The sequence below is a fragment of the Protopterus annectens genome, chromosome 3.part0 (assembly GCF_019279795.1).
Source record: "Protopterus annectens isolate FY-2018-M chromosome 3.part0, PAN1.0, whole genome shotgun sequence".
In the NCBI taxonomy this organism is placed as follows: Eukaryota; Metazoa; Chordata; order Ceratodontiformes; family Protopteridae; genus Protopterus; species Protopterus annectens.
Window position 1 is genome coordinate 1715439967 of NC_056731.1, and position 26636 is coordinate 1715466602.

Genomic DNA, 26636 nt, shown 5'->3' on the forward strand with positions numbered 1-26636 from the left:
CAGTGTGTACAGTATGATTACAAAAAATAAGTGAGCTAAAAGCCCTACATGGGCATGTGGAAGGGGTGCTTATCTATTTTTTTTTTGTCAAATGAAAAGGTGGAAGTTGGAGTATAGGAAAGAAATGAAAAGGAAAAACAAGATTGAGGGAGGAATGATACAGTACTTTTTTTTTTGTGGGCAGATGCCCATTTTTCACGCATAAAGAAAGAGTAAGGGGTGGAAGTAAGTAAGAGAAATACTAGGAAGGTAATATGGTGAAGGGAGGCAGCTGGGGAAGACAGACAAAACTGTCAGGGTTTGTCATAACACAATGAGGGATGGGGATTAAAATGGTGAAGGAGTCCTCAGACCAGCCATGAGTAAGACAATGTTGAGGGGAAGACTGTACAACCAACAGAGGTGGCCACTGATATAAAAAGGAAGGGAACACCAGGACAAGGTACTCCAGCTGTAGTTCTTGCCAGTTGAGAGCCAATGTGGGAGGTTACTTTCCAGCCTGAGTACTATTATCACTGGATCCTGTTCTCAAACGGTGGAGACAGTGCTAGACAGAGACATGACACAGTGAGTTCCCAGTGGACAGGCTTCATCTGTCCGGTTTGAGCATCTAACCTCCTGTCAGCTATCTCCCACACAATGACTGCCAATTGCTGATGAGTGACAAAGATATCTCCAATGTCACTGCTATCAGTAGGTACAACACTCCCAGCATTTGGGCTACTTAAAGTGGGTAGTGCAGGAGGTGTGGAGGTGATTGTGGCAGGCTGCGATCCAGATGTGTAGTCTGTCTGCTTTCTGTGGTGGTAGTGGTGCTGCTGCCACCTGTGGGAGGGGCCAACAGGCCTTGCCTGAGGGAAAGGTGCAGGTCTAAATGCTGCTACATATGACAGTAAAGCAAATGGAAAGAAACAAAATAAATGTAAGCATTGGGAAGGATAGTAACAAAGAGGGTGAGGCAAGAAAAACACAAATACAATGAAAACATGCACTAGAAAGGATAGTAAACAGGGTGCGCCAAGAGAAATTAGAAGTTATGTACCTACCATAACGTTCCATGTTAGTTGTCTTCTCTCGCCTTCTTTCTTGCTGGATGGGTTCGGAGCCGATCCTCGGCTCCGACTCGGCACTTGCTTTAGCTTGAGAACTCCTTTTACCAGCTCGAGGCAACCCTATATCCCATGATGCAAGGCGGAACTACCTCAGATCTCGTTTGGTAGCTAACCTACCCTGCTAAGGACTAACCTAACATAATTAGGAACACAAGTTCATAATAAGAGTCCTCATATGAAGGCTCAGGAGGAAAACAACCTGATAGGAACTCTTCAAGATCTGTCCAGGCCAGGGGGAAGGAGGGAGGGGCCAAGAAAGAAGGCGAGAAGACAACTAACATGGAACGTTATGGTAGGTACATAACTTCTAAATGTTAAGTTGTCAATCTCGCCTTCATTCTTGCTGGATGGGACCGCGTCCCTAGCACCTGTATCCCGGGTGGCTCAATGGAACAGACTCTTGAGAACTGTGGAACCAAAACTGGCCCTATCTCTGGAGGCCAAGTCCAACTTGTAATGAGAGACAAAGGTATGAGGCATGGCCCAAGTAGCTGCTGCACAAATGGTATCAATGGGTAGTCTATCCTGAAAGGCTGCAGAAGTGGATAGACTCCTGGTTGAGTGTGCTTTTGGTTTAGAAGATAGCTGTTTGCCTCTGAGAGAGTACACATAGGAAATGGTGGAAGTTAACCATCTGGATAAGGTCACTTTAGAAACTGGAAGACCTATCCTGTTTTCTGCATAGGAGACAAATAACTGGTCCGATTTCCTGAATTGTTTAGTTCTATGCAAACAGTACCTGAGCTGACGATGGACATCCAAAAAATGCAGCTTCTGTTCAGCTCTGTCGGAATAGTTTGGGAAAAAGACTGGTAGATCTATAGATTGGTTAATATTGGTTTGAGACACAACTTTGGGGAGAAAGGAAGGGTTCGTTCTTAATGATACCCTGTCCTTATGAAAAACCAAATAAGGGGAACGAATGCAGAGAGCTTGAATCTCGGAAACCCTTCTTGCTGAAGTGACAGCCAGTAAGAATATAGTTTTCCAGGTCAATAACTTCAAAGAACATGAAGCAGACGGTTCGAAGGGAGGTAGTATCAAGGATGCCAACATTAAGTTTAGATCCCATTGCGGAGGAGGAGGATGCTTTATAGGCGGCTTTAGGAGAAAAACTCCTCTCAGAAAGGCCTTGCATAATCTATGAGACATAATGTTATTGTCATGCAAGCCAACATGATACTTGGAAATAGCAGCCAGTTGTACTTTAACTGTAGATGACGAGGATCCCGAATGAAAAACCTCCGCCAGGAAATCTAAAACAGAATGTACAGGAGCAGTAAAGGGATCAATATTCCTGGAATTTGCCCAAATAGAAAAACGTCGCCACTTGCTAGCATAAACAGTCCTAGTGGACGACTTTAAAGAAGACACTAAGATGTCTCTGACTGAGTCAGAAATCATCGGTAGCCTGGCTAGGGAAGGAAGTGGAGCAACCAAGCAGTGAGGTTGAGAGAATGAATGGCCCGGTGCTGCTGACCCGACTGGTGGATCAAGAGATCCGGAACTGGGTCCAGATGCCAGGGCTGCACCAGAAGGTGACGATGCAGAGACGGAAACCAAATTTGTCGAGGCCAATAAGGGGCAATGAGAATCAACTTGGCCCTCAAAACGGTGGCTTTCTGAATGACTTGTGGAATCAAGGGAAAAGGAGGAAAAGCATACAGAAGTCCCCGGGGCCAATCCTGGGTTAGAGAGTCTCTCAGGGGTTGGCCTGGAAGGGGAAAGAGGGTGAAAAAATCGGGGCACTTGTTGTTTTGAGGAGTAGCAAAAAGATCGCAACAAGGAGTGCCCCACTTCAGAAAAATCTGATCCACTACAGATTGATTGAGAGACCACTCGTGAGGCATCAGAATGGATCTGCTCAGCCTGTCCGCCAAGAGGTTGGACCTGCCGGGGATGTGCGTTGCTATCAGAAACCGATGAGAGGAGATTCTCGACACAACGGATAGGACCTGGTCCCGCCCTGCTTGTTGATGTACCAGACCACGGACATGTTGTCCGTTTGTACTGCAATAGTCCCCGTGGGAAGAAAGTCGTTTAGGGCTTGCAACGTTAAAAGCACCGCTCTCATCTCCAGGACATTTATGTGCAGATGGTATTCTATGGGTTGCCACGTCCCGTGGACCATCCTGCCCTGATAATGCCCCCCCCCACCCGATCAGAGAGGCATCCGTAGTGACTGTGGCAACTGGAGGAGGGGGAACAAAGGGTCGGCCCTGATGAAGAAGAGGGGAAGATATCCACCAAGTCAGATGAGTTCTGCACGACTGTGTGACTAAGATTTCGTGCCTCATCGGGAGACTGTGGTACGACCACTGCGTGAATAGCATCTACTGCAGAAAACGCATGTGGAAGCGAGCCAGTGGTAGAAGAACAATGGCCACAGCCATAAGACCTAGAACCTTCAGTATAAATCTGGCTTTGACCTTGTTGCTCTGCAATAGAATCCGAACAAATTTTTGGATGTCCAGAATTCTTTGATCTGTTAGTCTGGCTAACATTTTGACGGTGTTTAATTCTGCGCCTATAAAGGTGATAGATTGGCAAGGCAGCAGAGAAGATTTTTCGAAATTTACTGAAATTCCCAAACTCCTGCAAAGCTGCAGAGTGTAGTCTCTGGTCTGAAGAAGCTGACACCTGGTGGTGGCGGAGAGGAGCCAGTCGTCCGAATAAGGAAACACCTGGAATCCTTGACGTCTCAGATGAGCTGTGACCACTGCCATGCATTTGGTAAACACTCTGGGGGCTGAAGTGAGGCCAAAGGGCAGGGCTCTGAATTGGTAATGACTGGTCCCTAGCCGAAAGCGGAGAAACCTTCTGGAGCGCCTGTGAATCTTTATGTGATAGTACGCGTCCTGAAGGTCTATAGAGCACATCCAGTTGTCCTTGCCCAGAAAGGGCAGAATGGACTGAAGCGTGACCATCTGGAATCTTGCCTTCTTGACAAATCTGTTCAGACTGCTCAGGTCTAATATTGGTCTCCAATCTCCCGTCCTTTTGGGGACCAAAAAGAATCTCGAGTAGACGCCGGATCCTACCTGGTCTGCCGGCACAGTCTGGACGGCTCTTTTTTCTAGGAGCTTTGAAACCTCCTGTTCTGCCAAATCCCTTTGACCGGGTGAGATGTCTGGAAGGGATTGTTGAGGTACGGGATACCTTTCGAAGGGGATTTTGTAACCCTCGGATATGATCGACTGTACCCACATATCTTGTGGGAGGGAATGCCAGGCTACTGGGTACAGCGAAATCCTTCCCCCGACTGCCTCCAAGGGTGGACAGTCGGGCAACACCTCAGGGATGCTGAAAGGGCTTCTCAGGAAGAGACTCCCTGTTGCCCTGGTTCTGAGGACCCCCCTGCCTCTAGGGCGGCGTCTATTATTGTTACCCCCTCTGCCTCTGGGGTAAACTGACCACGTGTGTCCGTGTAGCACCTTGGGCTTTACGGAACCACATCTTCCCTCCCTTCTGACCCTTGGGATATGGTCTAGAAGGGGTGGAAAAATGGACTCCAACGGCAGAAAGAGTTTTACCGTCCTGCTCACACCTGGTCAAGGTATCCTTCACCTGAGGTCCGAACAAAGCCGAACCATCAAAGGGGTATTAGTGAAGGACGCCTTAAAGGGGTCCGCATAAAATTACAAAGCCGCATCCAGGCTTGGCGTCTAAGAGCAACTCCTGTGCCTGCGGCCCTGCTCGCTCCATCGGCCGCATAGGATATGAGCCGCATGGAGGAGTTGGATAGGGAATTCAGGATTGCTAGCTGTGAGGCAATCTTTTCTTCAGCCCCAGCAGCAGAAGGATCCTGGACCACTTCACCCAGTTCCTTGAGAATATCTCTTTGAAGCCTGGTGAAGTGACAAAGGTAGTTCAGCGAACGCATAGCAAAGGTCGCTAAAGAAAACATCCGCTTTCCATACCTGTCCATGGTCCTAGAATCCTTGTTAGGAGGATGGACAGGTACTGAAGGATCCGCCAGTTCCTTCTTAGTGGCCGCCGCCACCACCATAGCATCCACAGAGATGCCCTTGGAAAGAAACTGTTTGTCCGTAGGGGCCGTGATAAACCTGGATGGTCTCCTGGGGACAGGTTCCACAGAATCTGGAGCCGCCCACGCCTTCCGAGCCACTACCTGCATAAGTGGGTCGAAAGGCGGAGACACCCAGGAGGTGGAGGGTCGGGATCCAAAAGCCTCCAGGTATACCGACTCATCCTCGGAGGGATCAATGGATGGCCAATTCCCCCTCTGTTTGAGGAGCTCAAGGATGTCTGAAAAGGAGAGATCCTCAGAGGGGGATCGTGGAGAACCCTCCGACTCATCTAAGTCGGTATCAGATGTAGTAGACTCGGGGGAGTCTGTGTGTTTCCTCTTACACGTCCTCTTCCGAGGGGGTTCACCTGCCGGATCAGGAGAAACTTCGGAAGAGGAGGAAATTCCCAATGGGGAAACCTGGGGCGATGGATCCCTGGGCCTGAGAGCAAGAGGCTGGCAAGAGGTGTCTACAGGCACCGAAGAGGGAGGAGCTAGAGGGATGGACCGTTGACCTGGCTCAGTAGCCAGGACACTCCTCATCACCTCAAAGGCTCCCCTCCCCGGGAGGCCAGAATATCCTCGATCCGAGGATACAGGAATTCCCGGCTCCACTGAGAGCGAAGGCTCCGAGGCCGATGTCAGTGCCGAGCTTACCAAAGCCGAAGCCCCGAGAGGGAGAGCGGGGTCGGACAAGGGTCCGATGCCACTAGCCCCCTCGGAGCCGACAAGGGAAACCCGACAACCGGATCCCTCCAAGGAAGGCCTCAAGGAGGAGATCGGAGCCGAGGACGACGGAGCCGAAGGATGTATCGGCTCCGAAACAGTCGCTGTCCCGAGAAGCTCCGGCTCCGAACTCTGGTGTGGAGTCGGAAGAGGAAGTTCAAGGGGTGAAACAATAGCCGAAGTCTGCTGAGACGGGCTATGGAGCATTTGGGCCAGTGCCTGCGACTTCAACAGCCTGCTTACCACCCTCTCTAAGTCGTGGTCAGACAGCCTGGAAGATCTCGAAGATCGGCTTCGATGGCTCCGCTCCGACAAAAGAGGAGACCCCGGAGCCGAGTGGATACTCTGCAATGAAGGGGACCGAGATCTCTTTCGGGACGAAGCCATTGGAGCCGAAGTCCCTTGAATTCCAGATGGAGCCGAAGGTTTCTCGGCTCCGATGCTGGATAAGATGTCGGCTCCAGTCGGAGCCGACAAGGCCACAGTAGACCGGGTGTCGGAACCGATCGGTGCCGAACCCACTACTTTGGAAGTAGATAGATCGGTTCAGCCGGAGCCGATCTCGGCTCCGACGGAGCCGGAGCCACCGGAGGAGGCTTGGATACTGTAGCCTGAACCTTCGGTGGCTTAGAAGGTTTACCAGACCCTGTTTTAGTGGGAGAACCTTCTGGCTTAAGTAAGCCACGGAGGATTAACTTATTCCTCCGTTCCTGCAGGACTCTCTGGCTAAAAGAGTGACACAAAGCACAGGAGTCCTGCAGGTGCAAAGGCCCCAGGCAGTAAACACAAGAAGTGTGACCGTCTGTCAGAGACATTTTCTGACAGCACGAGTCACCCTTCTTGAAGCCTGAGACCTTGCCTTCCTTTGACATTTTTAAGGAAGAAGTCACACACAAACCCCAACAAACACACACAATTAATCCCCTAACACACACACACAGGTAGGGATTAACCAATGGGGTCTAGGCCTAACTAAACTTTATACAATTACCAAGGGAAATTAAAAAGTTTTGAATTATAAGGGAATAGGGTGGGCTGTAAACACACTACAGACTAAGAAAGTGGAAACAAGGGGGAAATAAATCCCTAACTAAGCTTTTTTCTCTTTTGACAAAAAATTACTTACCTCAGCTGGCAAAGGAGACCTCTTTCGCTAAGCGGCAAACGAGATCTGAGGTAGTTCCGCCTTGCATCATGGGATATAGGGTTGCCTCGAGCTGGTAAAAGGAGTTCTCAAGCTAAAGCAAGTGCCGAGTCGGAGCCGAGGATCGGCTCCGAACCCATCCAGCAAGAATGAAGGCGAGATTGACAACTTAACATTACAAATACAATGAAAGCACAAAGCTGATATGCACACACTGTATGATTTTTTCATCCTTAAAAATGTATTTACATTTAAAAATGATAAGAATCAAAGGTGGAATAAACCAATATTATAATTAGTAAAACTGAGTTTAGAAAAATATAAGTAAGTGTGGACATTATACACAGACCAATAAAGGCAGTTTTGCAAGCAAGTTGGTATGAAAACAAAATTGATAGCAGAGCAAATTAGTTAAGAGTAAAGGTATCATTTTTGTATTAATAACATAAATTTTGACAAATGGTAGCATTAATCAGTCGTGTATGTTAAAAGAGTTATGAACATGAGAAATATTAATAAATAATTTCTAGGATGTTTTTGGAGACTAATTGCCACTTATTGTTATTATAATTGGAGTTAGTTAGGAACTTAAAACAGCTATAATATTGTAACAAACACTCAGTAAATGCATTCCAGTTCAAGGCTTTTAAGTCTAACTGATTTTTTGTAATATAAAACTTGAGAAATATAAATATCAAACAAAGCACTAAGCTAATAGTCCTTGAAGATCCAAGCTGCACACAGGTAATGAGTAGCAAATGAAGGTAATAACAAGCAACAGGACCACCACAGCTGATACCATTAAAATACTTAAGACAAGAGCTTTCTCATTATGAACGCTTCATCAGATCTAAAAACAGCATGCGTAAAAACATTTAAATAACACATTCAAACATGACTAACCAGTTCTCAGACATCATCATAAATTCACATCCAATAAAATGATTCATTTAATAAACTAACTTACGTCCCTCTAAGGCTGGCTTTAAAGTAATACATCCATTTACCCCTGGATACCTGTCAGCTTGCAACTTCAATATCCAGTGTAACTCAGCTTTTTCTGTATAATTAACTAAATTACCCCCCCACCCCCACCCCCCAATGACTGGGATGTACATGTTACAACACTCTAAATGAAAATGTATGCCCCCGGTGTTCCAAAAGGTTAAATAATAGAATAATGAGGCATCTTTATGACATCAAGTATGGTGTGGATAAGAATGCATTAGCCAAACATATTTTGGAGCACTAGGGACATACATGTTCATTTAGAGTGTTGTAACATATACATCTCAACCATAGGGTGGGGGTAATTTAGTTAATTATACAGGAAAAGCTGAGTTAAACTGGATACTGAAGTTGCAAGCTGACAGGTATCCAGGGCTAACTGGATGTATTCGTTATCATGAGTGGACAGGTGATCCACTGTGGTGACCCCTAACCAGGAAAAGCCGAAAGAAGAAGAAGTTTATAATGTTTGAATGTATTAGAAATAGCTTTGTCAGAGCAGTGAGATGACTAAAGTTCTTTGAAAAAAGTGACTGTATTCTAAAGGTGGGACTCATCTGGGTATAGAGTTGAAAGAGTATTTGTAATTTAATTAATAAGAGGTAAGTAAACTTTGGGAAGACTAAGGTTTAGTGTAATTTGTTCAACTGATACTGGAGAAAATGTTAGGAAGTCTTTTGTTAATTTGTTTTTAATTAAGGGAAACTGAGATAGGTTTAGCATGTTGCCTGATAGTGTAATTTTAGGATTTAAGTTTATTGGCTAAGATAACTGCTGAAATGGATCAATATTTAACAATTTTACTAAAGTTTGGAATGACAAGAACATGTTAATTATTGTTAATTATAGTGTTATGAATTTTAAGTTGCCTGGGTTTTGTAATTTAGAAATGGAATGGCCAAGAGGTTACAAAGGTAGGAATTTAGTGAGCATACTCTTATCCGGTATGGACCCCATATACAACTTGATGAATAAATGCAACTATCCATAATAGTTTGTTAGCACTTATAATTATATAGTACAAATAAAAACTGGGAAGACTAACACCTCCATTTTACTTGGGAAAAAATTTAGTTTGTAAATTCATAGATTGTTACTAGGTTAATGACCATGGGAGCCTTTCTAAGCCTAGTCAAGTTTTCTCGAAAGAATAATGATGTCCTGTATCCAAACAGGACATTTATAAGCTACCTCTGTCCATATGGGACATGGGTGCCAGGCCTGGTGCAAATTTCTTATTCCCCATCCAATGGTGTAGGTTAACCTTAAACTGCATAATACACAAACTCAGGTTCGCATGGATAGGAAGACACAAAATCCCTCAGCACTGAATAAAGTAACCAACGAAAAACTCCAAGTAACAGAAAAGCAAAAAGACACGTTGGTCACACACAGCAGGCAACTTTAATACAAAAATAGTAAGCGGTTTCACGGAATCCTTCCACTTCATCAGACTAACAGTGAATACAGAAAACATCACATTTAAAAAGGTTCACTATATTAAATTAACCAATCAACAGTTATACTAGTAATTACAGCCCTATTAACACTAAAAAGGCCATAGTTGCAATGCCTAATATAAAACAGGAAATAGCTACATTCATTTCAAATAGATGGGCATATATAACATTTAAATACACTGTATGCAAAGTACTTATAAATAAGAACAATAGCATTAATATAAAAATGTATATAAAATATTGATATAAAATCAATCAAATCACAATACAACCATTTATAAAATGAATTTCAATGCTTAATGGGCCCTAGCTCTAAGAAAGGGTTTAAGGGATACTTTATTATTAAGGCCTGGTGGCCTATCAGCTTGAAATTTCAGTATCTATTCCTGTTCTGAGGCTTCAGTATTATTGCTCAAATTACCCCCCCTCTTATTAACGGGGGACCACCTCAAGCACTAAAAACTTGAACCTATGAGTAGGTCCCTCTTCCTGTACATGTACAGCTAGCGCATTGCTCTCTTTCACATTCTTAATGTCACGCATGTGCTCTAGAATTCTGTCTTTTAAATGTCGGTTAGTCTTACTTATATAAAAGGCAAAACACTGTACACAATAGCTATCTTACTTGTCACCTTCATCTGAACATGGCAGAAGGAATTGGATCTACACCTCCTACAGAAGCAGCCACGAGGGTGGGGCTTATGAGCAATAAAGACGATGGTAAAAGAATGAGTGATCGGTTAGTTTCTCTGTTGAATCTTCAAATGAATTCCCTATTATCAGGGGATATGCTTTTACAACAAGATGTGCAAACTATCGACTGTAACCAACAGGAGAGCTTCCTGAAATCTTATAGAGCACTTGTAAATAAGCTCTATAAGTTCAAGCATCTGCAGTGGTAGTGCTTTCATTTGGAAGCTTCCCTTCAATTAAATATTGCACCTAGAGGGCTTCGAGTGTTAACTATGCCCAGTTATGGACAAACGTATCCTGACAATAATAAAGTATCTCTTAAACCCTTTCTTAGAGCTAGGGCCCTTAAGCATTGAAATTCATTTTATAAATGGTTGTATTGTGATTTGATTGATTTTATATCAATATTTATATATAAATTTTTATATTAATGCTATTGTTCTTATTTATAAGTACTTTGCATACAGTGTATTTAAATGTTATATATGCCCATCTATTTGAAATGAATGTAGTTATTTCCTGTTTTATATTAGGCATTGCAACTATGGCCTTTTTAGTGTTAATAGGGCTCTAATCACTAGTATAACTGTTGATTGGTTAATTTAATATAGTGAACCTTTTTAAATGTGAAGTTTTCTGTATTCACTGTTAGTCTGATGAAGCAGAAGGATTCCGTGAAAGTGCTTATTATTTTTCTATTAAAGTTGCCTGCTGTGTGTGACCGTGTCTTTTTGCTTTTCTGTCACACGGATGGGAAGCCTGTTCCGTAGGAGGGGCAGTCTCTGGGACACATATCTGTCTCTCCAGCATGTTCTGTTAAGTCATAGATGAAATTCAGGTCCCTAGACCTTGTATTTCTTGTACTCTTTGACTTACGAATATGTAAGAAATTCATAAGTGTGGGGTTTGCAGATGCCTTGTAAGCCAGGCACAGATCACCATTCAGCAATCTATAGGAGACTGAGACTGGTTTTAAGATACTCTACATAAGGCAAGTTTGTTACGCCTTGTATTCTTTTTGCAAGGAACCTCTGAGCTCGGTCTAGTTGCTGCATATGTCTGGTCAGGTACATACCAAGGGCAGCATTGTACTCTATGATTGGTCTGACAAGGGCAGAGTAAGGTGGGATAGTGACCTTTTTGGACCTAGATACCATGCGCTTACTTATAAGTTGCTGAACATAAAAGGATTTTCTCAACACTGTGGCCAAGTGGTGGTCGAAGATAAGGCTGCTGTCTACATGCGTACCCAGACCCCAATCCACTGGGTCAACTCTTAGGGGTATATTATCAAAACAATAATTAGCCAGGATGGTTGACTTCCCAAAGGGTACAATTATGCATTTCTTAGCACTGAGTTTAAGATCATGGCTTTGGTACTATTTGTTAGACAGAGACAGACCTTCTTGAAGAATGCTAGTGTCTGCAGGGGAGTTGATGATAATCCCAAGGTTGCAATCATCTGCAAACTTAGCCATAAACCTTCAGAATTTGCTTCCATTTCATTTTATTGTATGTAATTCTTATCGATTTGGGTACCCAAATGAATCTGGACAGTGTTAGAGTGACACTGTTACAGAATTTTTAGGAATTTTTTGAAAGGACATCATCATAAAGAACAGGAGTTATAGGAAGTTGTTCATTTTAATAATGGCAGCTTTCAAAATAAATTAAAATTTAAGGTTTGACCACTCTTTATATCTTCAAGAATACGTGACCAAGTGACAAGGATATTAGTTTTATAGTTGAGAGAGAGATGCGTCTTGATGAAATGTAACCACTAGATATTTCAATGTTGAGCTAATCAATTTGATTGATATTTATTTTTAATGAATTACAATTAGTCTTAAGAGGAAGAAGTAGTGATTTTTGTAAATTCATTTTTGTAATTATAGAATTTTTTAAATGAGTCAATGGTGTTTAAAATGTTTGGGATGTTTGATTTAGGTTTGGCTATATAAATATTTAAATCATCAGCAAAAGCAGTGAACGGAATGCTAACATTAGAGAATTTAGGAAAGTTGAAATAAGTTTTACATCTAAGTTGAATAAGACAGGGTTCTAAGTAAAGATTAAAAAGAAGGTGATATACAGGACGTACTTGCCTGACACAACATTTTACGTGTATCTGGTGAAAATATGACATCAAAATATAATCTGGTAGGGTTTTTTTTATATATGATCTGGACATAGTCAACAAATGTTTTTGGAATATCAAATTTGCTCATGACCATAAACAGAAATTTGTAAAGGACTCTGTTAAATGCTTTAGAAGCCTCTACTGCAAGAGTGAAATATTCTTAGCCTCTGCGGGAGTTTAAACCTTGCAAACATTCAAGAGTTAATAAGCAATCACTGGGTATATGTTTAACCATCGAATGACATCTGTATTGAATGATTAAACATCAAACCCTATCCATTAAACGTTCATTCAGTGAACGTTAATTTTTTGACAGGGAAAGTAACTAATTAGCCACACTTCCCTGTCTCACACACACTGCAGTATTTCAAACCTACCTAACTATAAATAATTTGAGAACCCATTACAGTGGGGAAAATGGCAGAAGGGGAAGTGTTGGCCAACTACTTAGTTTCCCATTCGCTGAAATGAACGTTCGATGGAAAGGGTTTGATGTTTAACTGTTCGATGCAAATGTAATTTGATGGCTAAACATAGAACTGTGATCACTAACTTGCCTACTGGAAAGGAACCCTGACTGAATAGATGAGAGAATGGTAAGAAGGATAGATATGAACCTGTTTGCTAATACAGAGGCATACATTTTCATATCAAAATTCATAAGAGACATAGGTCTATAATTAGAGAGATTTGAAGAGTCTTTGGTTTAGGCAACATAATAGTTTTAGATGGGTTTAAGTAGAGATCTGCAATTCCATATTTGCTACTTTGGCTGTAAAGTTTGAGAAGATTTTGGAAATAACAGGTTGAAATATCTGTAGAACTTAAAAGTATAACTGTCAGGGTCAGGTATTTTACCTTTAACATGGAGTTTTATACAATTAGAGATTTCAAAGGATGTGAAGGGTTTAGATAACTTTTTTAGCAGAATTGATAGCTGGGAAATTAACTGATTCTAAATAATACGTAAGTCTGAATCTGAATCACTTTGGGCTGATTCATTAGTAAACATAGCCTCTTCATTCCTTCCTCTCCAGTTTAGCTCTTCCAGTGCTTTGACATACAACTTAATCCTTCACATACTTCCTTTATCATTTTCACCCTCACACTACCCTGTCCATCCCTAACTATTTTGTAAAATACAGACATTTGTTAACATTACTACTTCAAACCTAGTGTGTGCTGCTTTAGTTATAAACAACATGTAACATTTTTTACTTCTGTTCACATTGCAATGTAATTTAAATATTTCTTTGTAGTTTTCAGATTTCTTTTTTAATGTCTACTCCAGGTGAAGATGATGAATGAGTCACGTGGATTATTGTTCTACCCCATTTAACAAAGAACCTGGGTCATCTGGGTCAAAGTCAGGGTTTCACAATGTTAAATTAAGAAACCAGCTTAGGTAAAGCATAATCTGCTGTTCTGACATGGTTTATATCTACAGTTATGCTGCACTCATGTTCACCACTTCATTATTGCCAGTTTAGTACCATCCACGCTTTCTTTTTCAGATCACACCTACAAAGCAATCTCATCTCAGCCTCCCCACCAAAGCAAAAACAACAAGTAAATAAATCCTAATTCCTTAAAGTGTACTTTACACGATATGCAGATATGCATAAGGTACAGAGGAGTGGAAACGGTTAAGTTGGGGGAAATAAATATTTCTTTAACTCAGTCACAAACTGTACCATTAACAAGGATATTTTTAAAATTCAAATGTATCAAATGCTCATCTCTAAAAATGCATCTACTTTTTGCTCTTCATTGCTTACTAGGCACATTACAGCTTAGCAACCATTGCAACTTACTTCCTTCTTCATGCCTTCGCCAACTTTCATGTTTTTGTTTGCAGCTTCTCCGACATTATTTCCTAAGGGGAAAATAGTACTTTTGGTAGATGCTGGTCCTATTTCAGTAATGTTCTCCACCGTTTGCTTTTGTTGAGAATAATTTCTGATACCACCCACTGAGCTTGTACCACCACTCACTGTATCAGATGAACTGCCATCAGTTTCACCAGTATCTAACATGGAAAGGTTCCTTATACCATCTGCTCTCACTTGCTGATGCCATCTGACATAATCCGGTGTTTCTGTCAGCTCATGCTTGGTGTTCAGTAGACTGATATCTGATGCCAAGGCTCCATAATCCTCAGGATATTTCCCAGCCAATGGAAGCTCACTAAGGGAATGGTCCTTATCAAATAAAGACATGTCTTCCTCATCAGAGTATCCTTGTATCTCTGCTAAATGATTCCAATTCCTGAGACTCTGTTCATGTAGGGTCTGAAGAACAGATTTCTGAGAAGATCTCTCTACAAAAGCTAGATAAGACTCCACTACTGATGTCTTCTTTGGTTCACAGTTTTCCTTATGCTGGCAGTTTACAATATAACATCGGGCTTCAAATACCCAGGCCAAGTCACACCCTGGCAGGTCACAACAGGCTGCCAAACAGTCGGCAATGGTAGATGCACGTGGCACAGAAAGGATCTTAGTTGTCTTCACATTAGGTGACAATGCAATTATTGCATTTGAGTACTTGGCACCTTCTCTGCAAGGCTCAGCAAAGCAACCTACATTCAATAAAAAAAAGTGTTAATCACAGCAAATATGACTACTCTAAGCAAAACCACCTGTTATAATAACCTCTTCCCATTACATTTTGTCACCTACATTACTTCCAACAGAAAAAAACTGAGAAGGTAAAAAGTGAAGCTTTTAACATATCTTGTTTAGCCAGCAAAGCATACAGATGATTTAGTATCAGGGATGACTTGAATTCTGACTCAAATACCTGACTTTATAAAATTAATGCATATGGACACTAACTGAATAATAAATAACATTATGGAAAAAAAGATGTTTGTCATAACCATTTTTCATTTCTGCCTCTGAGTTTTCAAGTCTTTTTATGACGACCAAGTTGGTCATGAACTAGCTGCAATAAACTACTAAAACTAAAGCAAGATATATACAGATATTAGCCAGGTCCACAGTGCAAAGGAGTAAAAGCCCCAACTGTGATGAAGATGGCCTGGGATCACCCAATGATCTGGGTACAGAAAAAAAGGCTAGAAAGGGTGTGACTGAGTGGCTAGTGCCAGTTTACCATCCCAACAGATGGAGGCAACCTGACCAACTGCAGGGCGGAAACCCAGTGCAGGTAGCTTTTGCGGCATGGAGCAATACAAACCAAGATACACACGTGTTCTTTGATCACTATGCATATGAAATGCTTTGCTTTCAGTACAACTGGAAGCATTTTAGATGCATTTCGCCACAGTGCCTGGAGACCATCAAGCCTTCTCCAACACATCTTGAGCATGTTCATTTTACTGCACTAAAGAAACAGTCATGGTGGCTGTTTGTGCATTTGCCAGCATCACAGCAATGATACTGTTGAAATTACAGCCATAAACCTCCCCTAAAAGAGAACATATGACTCTTGTTAACAGCCATTGCTCCTTTAACATGTGAGTGCACATTTCCGTGCACCCAAGATTGAAGACCAGTCTGAGGATTTCAGCTCTTGTCTCCAGGACATATTTGCCTTTGCTAACCCTCCTATGAGTGATTGTGGAAATTTGCAGCCTACTCCAACCCCTTCCAAGAACAGGCATGCCCATTCTCCCAATGTCAGCTCCAGCAAATGCCTGCACCATAAATCGAACTTGAGTTACCTGGGCCATGCTCTATGTCATCAGAGCTTCCTTCAGCTGCAATGGCACAGTGATGCAGTAATCTAGATGCTGCAACTTCAAAATGGGAATTTTTATTTTGGGCTGATTGAAGTCTTTTTAACTGCATGTCTACTGTTGCTGAGATAACTGGCAGAGTATATTTCAGCATGCAAATCAAAGTTTCATTAAGCAGTACCAGTACCCTGCTTCCTTATAACAGGTAGGACGTTCTATGTCAAGTTTCAAAGTAGGATGAGGTTTTAGCTATGACTATTAAAAATTATACAAGTAGATTAATAACAGGATGCAGCAAATTCTTACAAACATGTAGCAAACTGCATAGATTCCAAAAGTATGGATCAGTCATATCCAAACTGACCCCAGCCTATTATAGGTCTCAAATAAGTCTAAATAAACCAAAACAATGTTATTTTGAGTCCTAACTGATGCAATCCTTTGCAAACATGCATTAGGTTATTAGTCATTCCAATGGCAATATCTGTTTTCTTACTGACCAAGGCTGATATAACATCATCTGCACTGAGAACTGTTTTTTCTTCAACTAGCTGAAAGTCCACAAGATGAGTCACAATGTATATAATTTAGAAAACACTTGATAAAACATATTTTGAATACAGTGAGAGCATTTCTGGATTTGACTGGAAAGGTGTCAGTCAGGTTATGTAGACCAGTAAGCAGTCAGCCTCTTTCTGCTATATATTCTATGCAATTGTTCATAGACACCTAGTGTTACAGGGATAAGTTGTGTTATTGTCTTTGTTCACTTTTGTATTACATGAGGACCCCTCACCACAACTGTGTTGTGCATTATGACTTGCATACTGCCAGGTTCCACCACAGTATGCAAGCATTACAGTGTCTTGGCAACCCAGTGGTATGTAGCTGCATACTGATGGAAGGTTAAGAACCATATATGGTTGTGCTGAGATTCTATGTAGTTTCTGTGGCACTTCAGATACTCTTATATGTCACTAAACTACAGAGGGTCGGCGTGGGAGATGACTACGTTACACTGCTGCAGATGATACAGTACATAGGATAGCACATATGTACCTTTCAGTGCAGTCCTATGCTAAAAGGGTTTTATTCATGAATTGCATCAATATACACGGTACAGTTCTGCTTAGCTGTATCTTGTTAAAGAACAACATTGACCAGCATATTGCAGCACTATGTACAGTGTTCCTATTTATGTTCTCAGAATTCTAATCATCATCATTACCTAAATATTTGTAATGAATGAGGGAAAAGGGAGTTCAAAGAATTGTTTGATTCTGTGACTGTTGGACCTCCTCAGAATATGCATTATGCCACTTAACTTTTGCTGCAGTAACTTTTTCAAAGCATACACACAGACTACTAGAGTGCTAGGCTTTTATACTTGTACTGTTTATCTGAAAATCCTTACTGTACTGGACATGCAATGTAATCAGTCATACCCTGCCATGCTATTATGTACAGGAATGAAGGACGATGAGCTAACAGTACATACAGCATGCCGAGGTCTGCAACAAAAATAAAATATTATGTAAAAGTAAAAAATTATGTAAAAATCAAAAGAGGTGAGGTTAATAAAAAAAATAAGAAAAAGATGGTACAATGATCACTGCTGCAGTAGCCTTAGCTATATGGGTTATATACTGCAACAGTTATAACAGACAGACAGCTGTGCTGACTAAAAGACATGTTTGGATTCCAAGCCCTTCAGAGCTTTCCTGCCAACAGAGAGTGGGATGCTAATCTCTGAAAGAACAATTCTAGCAACAGCATAAAATAAATGACCACAACTTGGTATAAAAAACACACCAAAAAAGGGGATGGAGAAAGGGATTAGCTACTGCAGCAGTGATCATTAGAACATCTACTGTAATGTTAAGTTTACCTATACAACTGTACTATGTTCATCAAATTGATCACTGTTGCAGAAGCCTTAACTATATAGGTAAATCGCCCTAGCTTACTACATTTGGGGGAGTGTAAGGAGAAGAATCCAGAAGCCCCTGGAGAATGGTCCTAGCAAATTCTGGCTTAGACCTAAAGAAGGAATCAGACTTACAGTGCTTTGTAAAAGCACATACAGAGGACCAAGTAGCAGATTCTAGAATACTTCTAGAATCCAACCCTTACCAAAAAGCCATAGATGAAGCCAAGGCCCTGGTACAGTGGGCCTTGACCTTGCCTGGGATAGTTTTGTTATGGTGAGTACAACAAAAGCCAATACCGTCAGACAACCATTTGGAAATAGTTTGTTTGGACAAGGTTGTCCTTTCTTCTTACCTTCACAAGAAATTAACAATATATCCTAAGATCTCAAAGATTTAGTTCTGTCAAGATAGTACTGGAGTTGTCTATGGACAACCAAGGTATGGAGTGCCCTTTCTCCCTCATTTTAGGTTCAAGAAAAAAAAAACAGGGAGAGGAATAGTCTGGCTTAAAGTAAACTCAGATACCACTTTAGGTATAAAAGAAGGATTAATTCTAAAAGAAACCCTGTCCCTGTGGAAAATGAGATAGATGAGAGCTTGCAACTCAGATACTCATCTTCCAAAGGTCAGAGCAATTAGCAAAACTATTTTCCATGTTAAAAACTTCAAGTCAACCAGGTTAGCTGGTTTAAATGGATCACGTGTTAAGCCACTCAAGATCCCAAGGAGGGGCACCAGTTAACCTGGAGGCCTCTTGTGCAAAACTCCTTTTATAAACATTTCGATATGACACTGCATGAAAAGAAGAGGATCCATGAGCAGACATGCTAGAATGCCTGATAAATGAACCTTAATACAGGAGTTATAAAGGCCATAAGATAGTAACTCTCACAAATACTGTAAAACCAGAGAACAGCAGTCCTGAATGGGTGCAGGTTATGTTGTTGGCATCAAGTAGAAAACGTTTTCCATTTGTTAATATAGGATTCTCTAGTAGCAGGCTTTCTTACCTCCATTAGTACTTGATACACATACTCCACAAACGGGTGCCTAAAAGAAATTAAGACCCTATCATCCAGGCAATCAACTAAAGTTGATTGATGTTGGGGTGTATGAAATACCCTTTTTCTTGTGTGATTAGACCCAGTCGGTGAGGAAGCTTGAAGTAATGGGCCCTGGCCATTTCCAAAGGAAGGGAAAACCACAGCTGCCTGGTTGAGATGGAAATCACCACAATCATCTTGGGGGATTCCTTGTGAATCTTCAGAAGTACCCTGAATATTGGTAGAAAGGGTGGGAAAGCATACAGGAACATTCCTGTCCAAGGGAAATAAAAGAAAAGACGTCTGTCTTCTAGGTCTTCTTGCATGGAGTCCTGGACCAGAATCTTGCCAAGAGGTCTAACTTGAGGAACTCTCCACAAATGTATTTATTTATTGATTGATTGATTGTCATATGTTAACCAGGTTGGTCCAAGTAAGCCAAAGGCCTATTTTCAGTGGAGACCCGAGGGGAAAAGCTCCAGTTACAAATTACAGTCATACACAAAGTAATTCAGTCATATAAAAAAGAAATTACATCTCAAAGAGAGTTAATACAACAAATATAATAACACAATTAAAGTTGTTTTGTACAGGTTTTTGTTAAAAAAAATGAAATAATGTACATTATCAACAAGATGGAGGGGCAGTTAGAGGAAGAAAAAAGTACAGTTTTGTACCTACCATAAATGTAGATGTCCGAGAGGAATGCATCTGCAGTCTTTACAAATGGGTTGTCCTGTCGTCAGGCAGCCCTTCGGTCGGCCGGATTCCAAAGTCTGGGTCTGGCTTCGGCTGGTGTCGCACTTCACCCAACGTCATTGCGGCAGTTATTCGGGTATAAAGGCATCAGCCGACGCCATTTTCCTCAGTGTTTCTTGCCCCAGATGCCAGGTGCCCTCTTGGATGGCTAAATTTGGATAAATGCCAAAGTTTCCAAGTAGTAGAGAGCAAACACACAAAATAATCATGTATGTACATATATACAAACAAATACACCATAATAGATCCCCCCCAAGCTAGCTGAAGATTGGCAAATACCCTAGGAGTACCTCAGAGGGGAAGGAGGGTGGGTAATCCTGACTGCAGATGCATTCCTCTCGGACATCTACATTTATGGTAGGTACAAAACTGTACTATGTCCTTCAAGGATGCATCTGCAGTCTTTACAAATGGGTAGAATACCATAGCTAAACTAGGGGAGGAGGAAATGAGAAGAGATTATGGTGTAGTTAGGATCCCTTGCAAAACAGCAGTGGCAAAACCAGCACGGGATCTAGAGTATAGAGGTAAATTATAATGCTTGGCAAATGTATGCACGGAGGTCCAAGTAGCAGCCTCTATAATGTCCTTGGTAGCCACTCCTCGTAAGAAAGCTGTGGTAGTGGCTGTAGCCCTTGTGGAGTGAGGCCTGATGTTCTCTGGAGTTTTCTTTCCATGGTAGGAGTAACAAAATCTAATGCAATTTCCTATCCATTTGGAGATTGTTTGTTTTGAAATTGGTTTTCCTTCCTTTCCTGTTGCATATGCTACCAGAAGCTGGTCAGTTTTTCTATTGTTTTTTGTCCTGTCCAGGTAGTAGCGTAATTGTCTATGTACATCCAAGGTATGTAAGAGCCTTTCTCCCCTGTTCTGTGGGTTGGGGAAGAATGTAGGTAGGTGGATAGCCTGATTTAAAGAGACTCTGGATACCATCTTAGGCATAAATGTAGGATTTGTTCTCATGGACACTCTATCTTGATGGAAGATCAGGAAGGGTTGCACTGCCATTAATGCCTGTAGTTCAGAGACCCTTCTTGCTGAAGTTATTGCCAGCAGGAAAGCAGTCTTCCAGGATAAGTATTGTAATTCTGCTGTTGCTGCTGGTTCGAAAGGGGGAAGAGTCAGTTTTTCTAGCACAAAGTTCAAGTCCCATGCTGGCAATGGAGGTTTCCTGGGAGGTTTTACATTTTTAATTCCTCTCAGAAACTGTCTGAGCAGAGGATGCGAGAAGACAGGAGGATCCAAGCTGTATTCTGCTGAAATAGCTGATGCATGTATCTTGATGGAAGAATAGGACAGGCCTGTATGGAAGAGCTCCGCCAAGTACTCCAGGATGTTGGCTATGTTCACCAGTGTAAAACCAAGAAGTAATCCAAACCACAGACACGGAACAGGATACGCCAACTTCTCAGGAAAGGTTTTGCTCCAAATGTTCAATAAAAGTTGTTTATTTAACTTCAAATTACAAATTAAAAAATATTGCACCACCGATACTGTTAAACACTACAGAGCGGAAACACTACAGAGTGTTTTTCGTTCTAAAAATGCTAGAACTTCATCAGACAACAACCAGCATTGGTACAAGATTATTTAAAAGGCTGATACATGGAAAATTAATTGATTGCCATTAATTAAATCAGCAATTAAGCACAGTAATTAAAACTTCTTAGCTACAATCTAAAGTAAAAGTTCCTATGTCCTGTGTTTGAACAAAGTAAATGTTCTGTTAATAATATGTCTATTTTTAAACAAATAAAAATATAAAAATACCTTTTTAATAAGTTTTAGTGTAGCCATACATTCTAAAAAACTGTTGTTTCTATCCTAAATGTCCACAAACATAACAGTACAAAAACAGTGCTACCAATCCTAAACCATTAACCTAACACTTCCTTTCAGGTTTTGAGTGTGTTTTTTTGAATAAATGTATGGGTACTTCTATCTACTATTCTAACTTTACTACTAAGAATCCTCGTCACTAGTGCACTAGGATATAACTACCATAATCTTAAAATCGATTAGGTTAATCCTGACCAGTTGAAGATGGATGTATGTTACATATGTATTTTAAACCACCTAGCTAGTTTGTCTTAAAGCATGTGGATTACTGCTGTTTTTTAAAATACATTTAAATTCTCTATACCATTTTACTGTTATGCTTAATGATTACCTCAAAAGGTTCTTTAATTTTAAAATACAAGCGATTGAACAAGCTTCGTTAATTCCTGGCTCCCTGCATGCTGCTAACCTTAATTGCCATGCTAGTTCTTTTTTCTCTAGTTCCAGTTTTAAAAAAAGTTCGTTAACGAATTTATTTTCTTCACTGTGCTTGGCAATACTATCTATGACCATGAATGTGAAGGAATGCCCAATGTTAGTATCACAGTGTCTAGCCAATGCATTCACGTCTTTTTTCTTTTTTGTTATTGCATAGACATGTTCATAAATTCTGTCCTTCAAACGTCTGTCCGTTTTTCCTACATAAAATGACGGACATTGTTTGCATTGGGCTAGGTAAACCACCCCCTTAGATGTACATGAAAAGGATCCCCTCACATCATAGCTCACTGACCTGATGGTGAATGAATTTGATGTGTCTATTACTTTGCAGTGTTTACAGGCACCACATTTCTTCGTCCCTCTATTTACCTTCCCTTTTATGTTATATGATTTTGTTTCAAGCAGTTGCTTTAGGTTTGTGCCCCTTTTATATGTTATTACTGGATCGAAGTTTAGGATACTGGAGATGCTTTTATCTATTGATAAGTAACTCCAGTACTTTCTCACTATCTTACCTATAGTTTGTGCTTCTGGACAGTATGTAAAGGTAAATGCTATTCTAAAAGCATTTAGGTTGTTAGTTTCCCTAGTTGGACCAATCAGTTGTTGGCTAACATTTAGATTAGACTGCGCACTTACTGCTACAATATCTGTGTCCATAGTTAATTCATTATTCGGGTTGTTAGTCTGTGAAGGCAATAGTGGGTTATAAAAACCTTTTTTCCTTTTCTCCTTAACTTCTTGAAAGATATTATTTAAAAATGTTTCAGGGTACTCCCTCCTTTGAAACATGTAATATAATAAATTACATTCATCTTCAAAGTCTTCCTGCAATGTTGTCATTCTTGCCGCCCTCACAAGTTGGCCTTTGACCACTGCCTTTTTCTGATGGAGGGGGTGCATACTAGTAAAATGCAGAAAGTTGTTTGAATAAGTTACCTTTCTGAATATTTTAGATATATATGATGACCTATACTTCCTTAAGTCCACATCTAAAAAATTAATCCTGCTTGCCTGAAAGTTAAAGGTAAAGGCCAAGAATGAAGTGGTTGTGTTTAAAAACTTCACAAACTGTTCAGCTTAATTTTTGTTCCCTTTAAATAGGATAAAGATGTCGTCAAGAAACCTTCTGTACAAGTGTATTTGTTTAAACCATTCACTCTTGAAAATACAGTTGGTCTCCCAATGGGCTAAAACCAGATTTGCAAAGCTTGACCCCACAGGTGACCCCATGGCCACTCCAATTTTCTGTACAAACAGCCTATCTTCAAAGGTCACAAAGTTATTTTTTAAAATAACATCCAAAAGCTGTTCTATCAGTAAAGCTTCGTTAGTATTTGCACCCTTTGAGCTGATGTAATCCACTACCCATTCGATGCCCAATTCATGGGGTATACAAGAGTAAAGGTTTACAATATCTACTGTTAAAAAATTAGTACTCTCTTCAAATTCTAACTTTTCAAGTTGGTCAAGTAAGGCCCACGAATCTTTTAAAATTTGGGCTTCCAAGTTGACATATTTCTTCAATAGGTTGTCCACTAGTTTGGCACAGGAATATGTTATGGACTGCCTTGCATCTACTAAGGCCCTGAATGGGGGGTTGGTCATGCTCTTGTGCAGCTTTGGAATTCCAAAAATCTTTGGGATTTTTGGTGCTAGCATTGACAAGTAAGTGTGTTGCTCCAGGGTAATGAGGCCATCAGTAAATAAATCACTGATAAACATCTTGATTTTACTGTATGCTTGATTCAGTTCATTTCTACTAATAGGCGCATATGTTTCGCTCTCTAGAAGTTTAAACATGGTGTTAGAATAATCCTCTTTATAAAACACTACTAAACCCCCTCCCTTATCAGGCTTCATAAATCTGAGCGACAAGTTCCTTAACAGTTCTAATAGGGATTTCTCTTCAACAGACAGGTTAGGTAAGTTTTTGTTAGTGTGTTTTAACATATCCCTGAATTCATTTTCACATAGAGATTCAAACATGTTCAGGGTACTATTCTGTGGTGGGTTGAAGGTACTGGCTACTCTTAAACTATTTTCAATTGCAGAGTTCCTTCCAAACATTATGTTTAAATTCAATTTACGCAAAAATAGCTTAAAATCAATTAATAACTCTACAATATTACACTTTTTCGAGGGGACAAAGGTCAAGCCTTTAGCAAACAAGTCAATCAAAACTTGGTCAATCTTACAATCAGTGAAGTTATATACAGAAAAAATCATCGCCACTATTTTTCAAAATTTCACGTAGTTCAACTTCGTTCAATTGAAGTTGTTGCTGTTGCTCCGAGTATTGTACCGGCGATTCGTCCCCTGTCCCCGTTTCGATGACCAGTTGCCCCCCCTCCCCCGTTGAAAGTTTTTTTGTGGTGCTTGATTATGGCTACCATTATTATCTGTAAAGTACATTTGGTTTGGTACTTCAAAGTTGAAGTCCCCTTCTATAAAGTCACTCTCATTTGAACACCCACCATTTTCTGGTTCTGTTATTCATTTCAAGTTATTAGGGGCATTTCTGTTAGAATTCTGGCCTCCTTGGTTCCTCACCATCATTGGATTCCCAGAGAATTTCTTTTTATTAACCCTTTCCTGAGGCAGTACAGGCTTTGGATAAGCTACCCCATCTTGGTACGCTTTTAAGTCTCTTTGTAATTTCCTAATTTTGTTGGCCTTTAATTTCACCATTTGTTGGGATATACTAGACAGGATTCTATCATACTCAAATTCGTTTCTATGAAAGTCAATATGTGCTTTTACATCCTGTTCCAAGTCTGCAGCTTCCTTCATTACTTTTTCTAAATCAAGTTGGTAGTGCTTAGCCATGCATTGCATGACCTCTAAGCCATGCCTGTTATACAAATCAGTTAGCTCTTTGTAAAAGTCAGAGTCATGTACTAACCCCGACGGATATGAAAAATGTCTCAATCCCTTAGGGACAATCTTCTCTGAGACATTTTTTAAAATAATTCACTTCAATATCCGGTACCGACCGGCACTTGCGAACAGCTTCTGCTTCGGGCACCACGCGGCAAGAAAGACTGAGGAAAATGGCGTCAGCTGATGCCTTTATACCCGAATAACTGCCGCAATGACGTCGGGTGAAGTGCGACACCAGCCGAAGCCAGACCCAGACTTTGGAATCCGGCCGACCGAAGGGCTGCCTGACGACAGGACAACCCATTTGTAAAGACTGCAGATGCATCCTTGAAGGACATCTGAGTTGTTTACACTTAGAGGGAGCTGTGGAAGTTTTTTCACAGAAGAGGGGTAAGAAGAGAAGAAAGAGAAAAAGGCATGTAAAAGGAATAGGTTTTAGGAATTCAGGTTGGAGCTAGACAGGGGCAGGACCAGGTGTTCTGTAGGTAGTGCTTGAGTGCTAGTTTGAATTGTGATTTATGGAGGATACTTCTTATATTGTAAGGAAGGGAGTTCCAGGAGTGAGCAACTGAGAATTTATATAATGACTTGCCAATGTTTTTAGATGGTTTGTATATGTCCAGCAGATGTTTATCTGAGGAATGGAGTTGTCGTCGGGGGTTATATTGTGATACAATATTAGAGATGGAGGGGCAGGATGTAGGGTTGTAAAGAATTGAGTGGATTGTAGCCAGTTGTGGAAGGAGAAGTTGATTTGTGAATTCTGGCCATTGTAAAGATATAAGCGCAAGGCAGTGATGGGATTTGTAGGAGAGGCTAGCAGCAAATGTAGCTATTTAAACCTTGGAAGACCCCGGTCTACTTTCTATTCATGAAGGTCTGCCCTGGTCTTGCTCAACCTGTTTACCACACAATTTTAGTGTGATAGACTATAGGATGCCTGTAGAATGAGATTGTGCTGTGAAGCTACTGTATATCCCAAGCTAACATGGCTAGTCTCCAAAGGGGGTATGGTCTGGCTCCCCCCTGCTTGTTATTGTTGTATCACAGGACTGTGGTATAGTCTGTAACAACTTAAAGAGGTCCAGGGGACCAAAGATGATTCAGAGAGTTGAGTGTCTTGATCAGGGCAAGCATTTCTTTGATATTTATGTACTTACCTCTGTTTTTGGTATCCCACACATCCTGCACTTTTATCCTTCCTGAAACTGCTCCCCAAGCAAAGTTCAAGGGGTTTGTGGTGACTAACTGCTTGGAACAGGGAAGGATAAAAAGAGTACCTGGATTTAAAGATATCTGTTTTCTCCACCAAATGATTTATCTTCTGACAAAACCCAGCATTGGGATTTAAAAAGACAAAGGGTGTTGGTGCTGGGAAAAAGAGACTTCAGATACCACTGTAAGTTTCTCATGTGGAGTCTTGCCAGGGGTATCACGGGGAACCACAGAGATTCTTCACCTGAAGAATCCAGGGCCTCAAACATCTACCCTACACAGATAGGCTAAAAGCCCTGTCCCTCTACTCAGTCTCCTACAGACTCCTCAGAGGTGACCTCTGTCTGGCATACAAAGCAATATCAGACCCCGCCCTGATGGGACTGCTGCATATCCACAAGTCAAGCCCCACTCGAGTAACCCACACAGGTGACCTCAACCTAGTCTGTGATATCAATAGGACATGTTGGCGGTACAGATTTGTATCCCAGAGACTCCCCCTTTTATGG

The 26636-nt window shown here is 41.1% G+C and overlaps 1 protein-coding gene across 1 annotated transcript in view; it reads right to left on the minus strand.

Annotated features, from left to right (window-relative positions):
* Nucleotides 1-26636, minus strand: part of KIAA0319 (KIAA0319 ortholog) — a 2335945-nt gene that overhangs the window by 2089266 nt on the left and 220043 nt on the right. The window contains exon 3 of the mRNA XM_044065978.1: nt 14128-14894. Within this exon, the coding sequence (XP_043921913.1) occupies nt 14128-14894 (767 nt within the window). The remainder of the gene's footprint in view (nt 1-14127; nt 14895-26636) is intronic.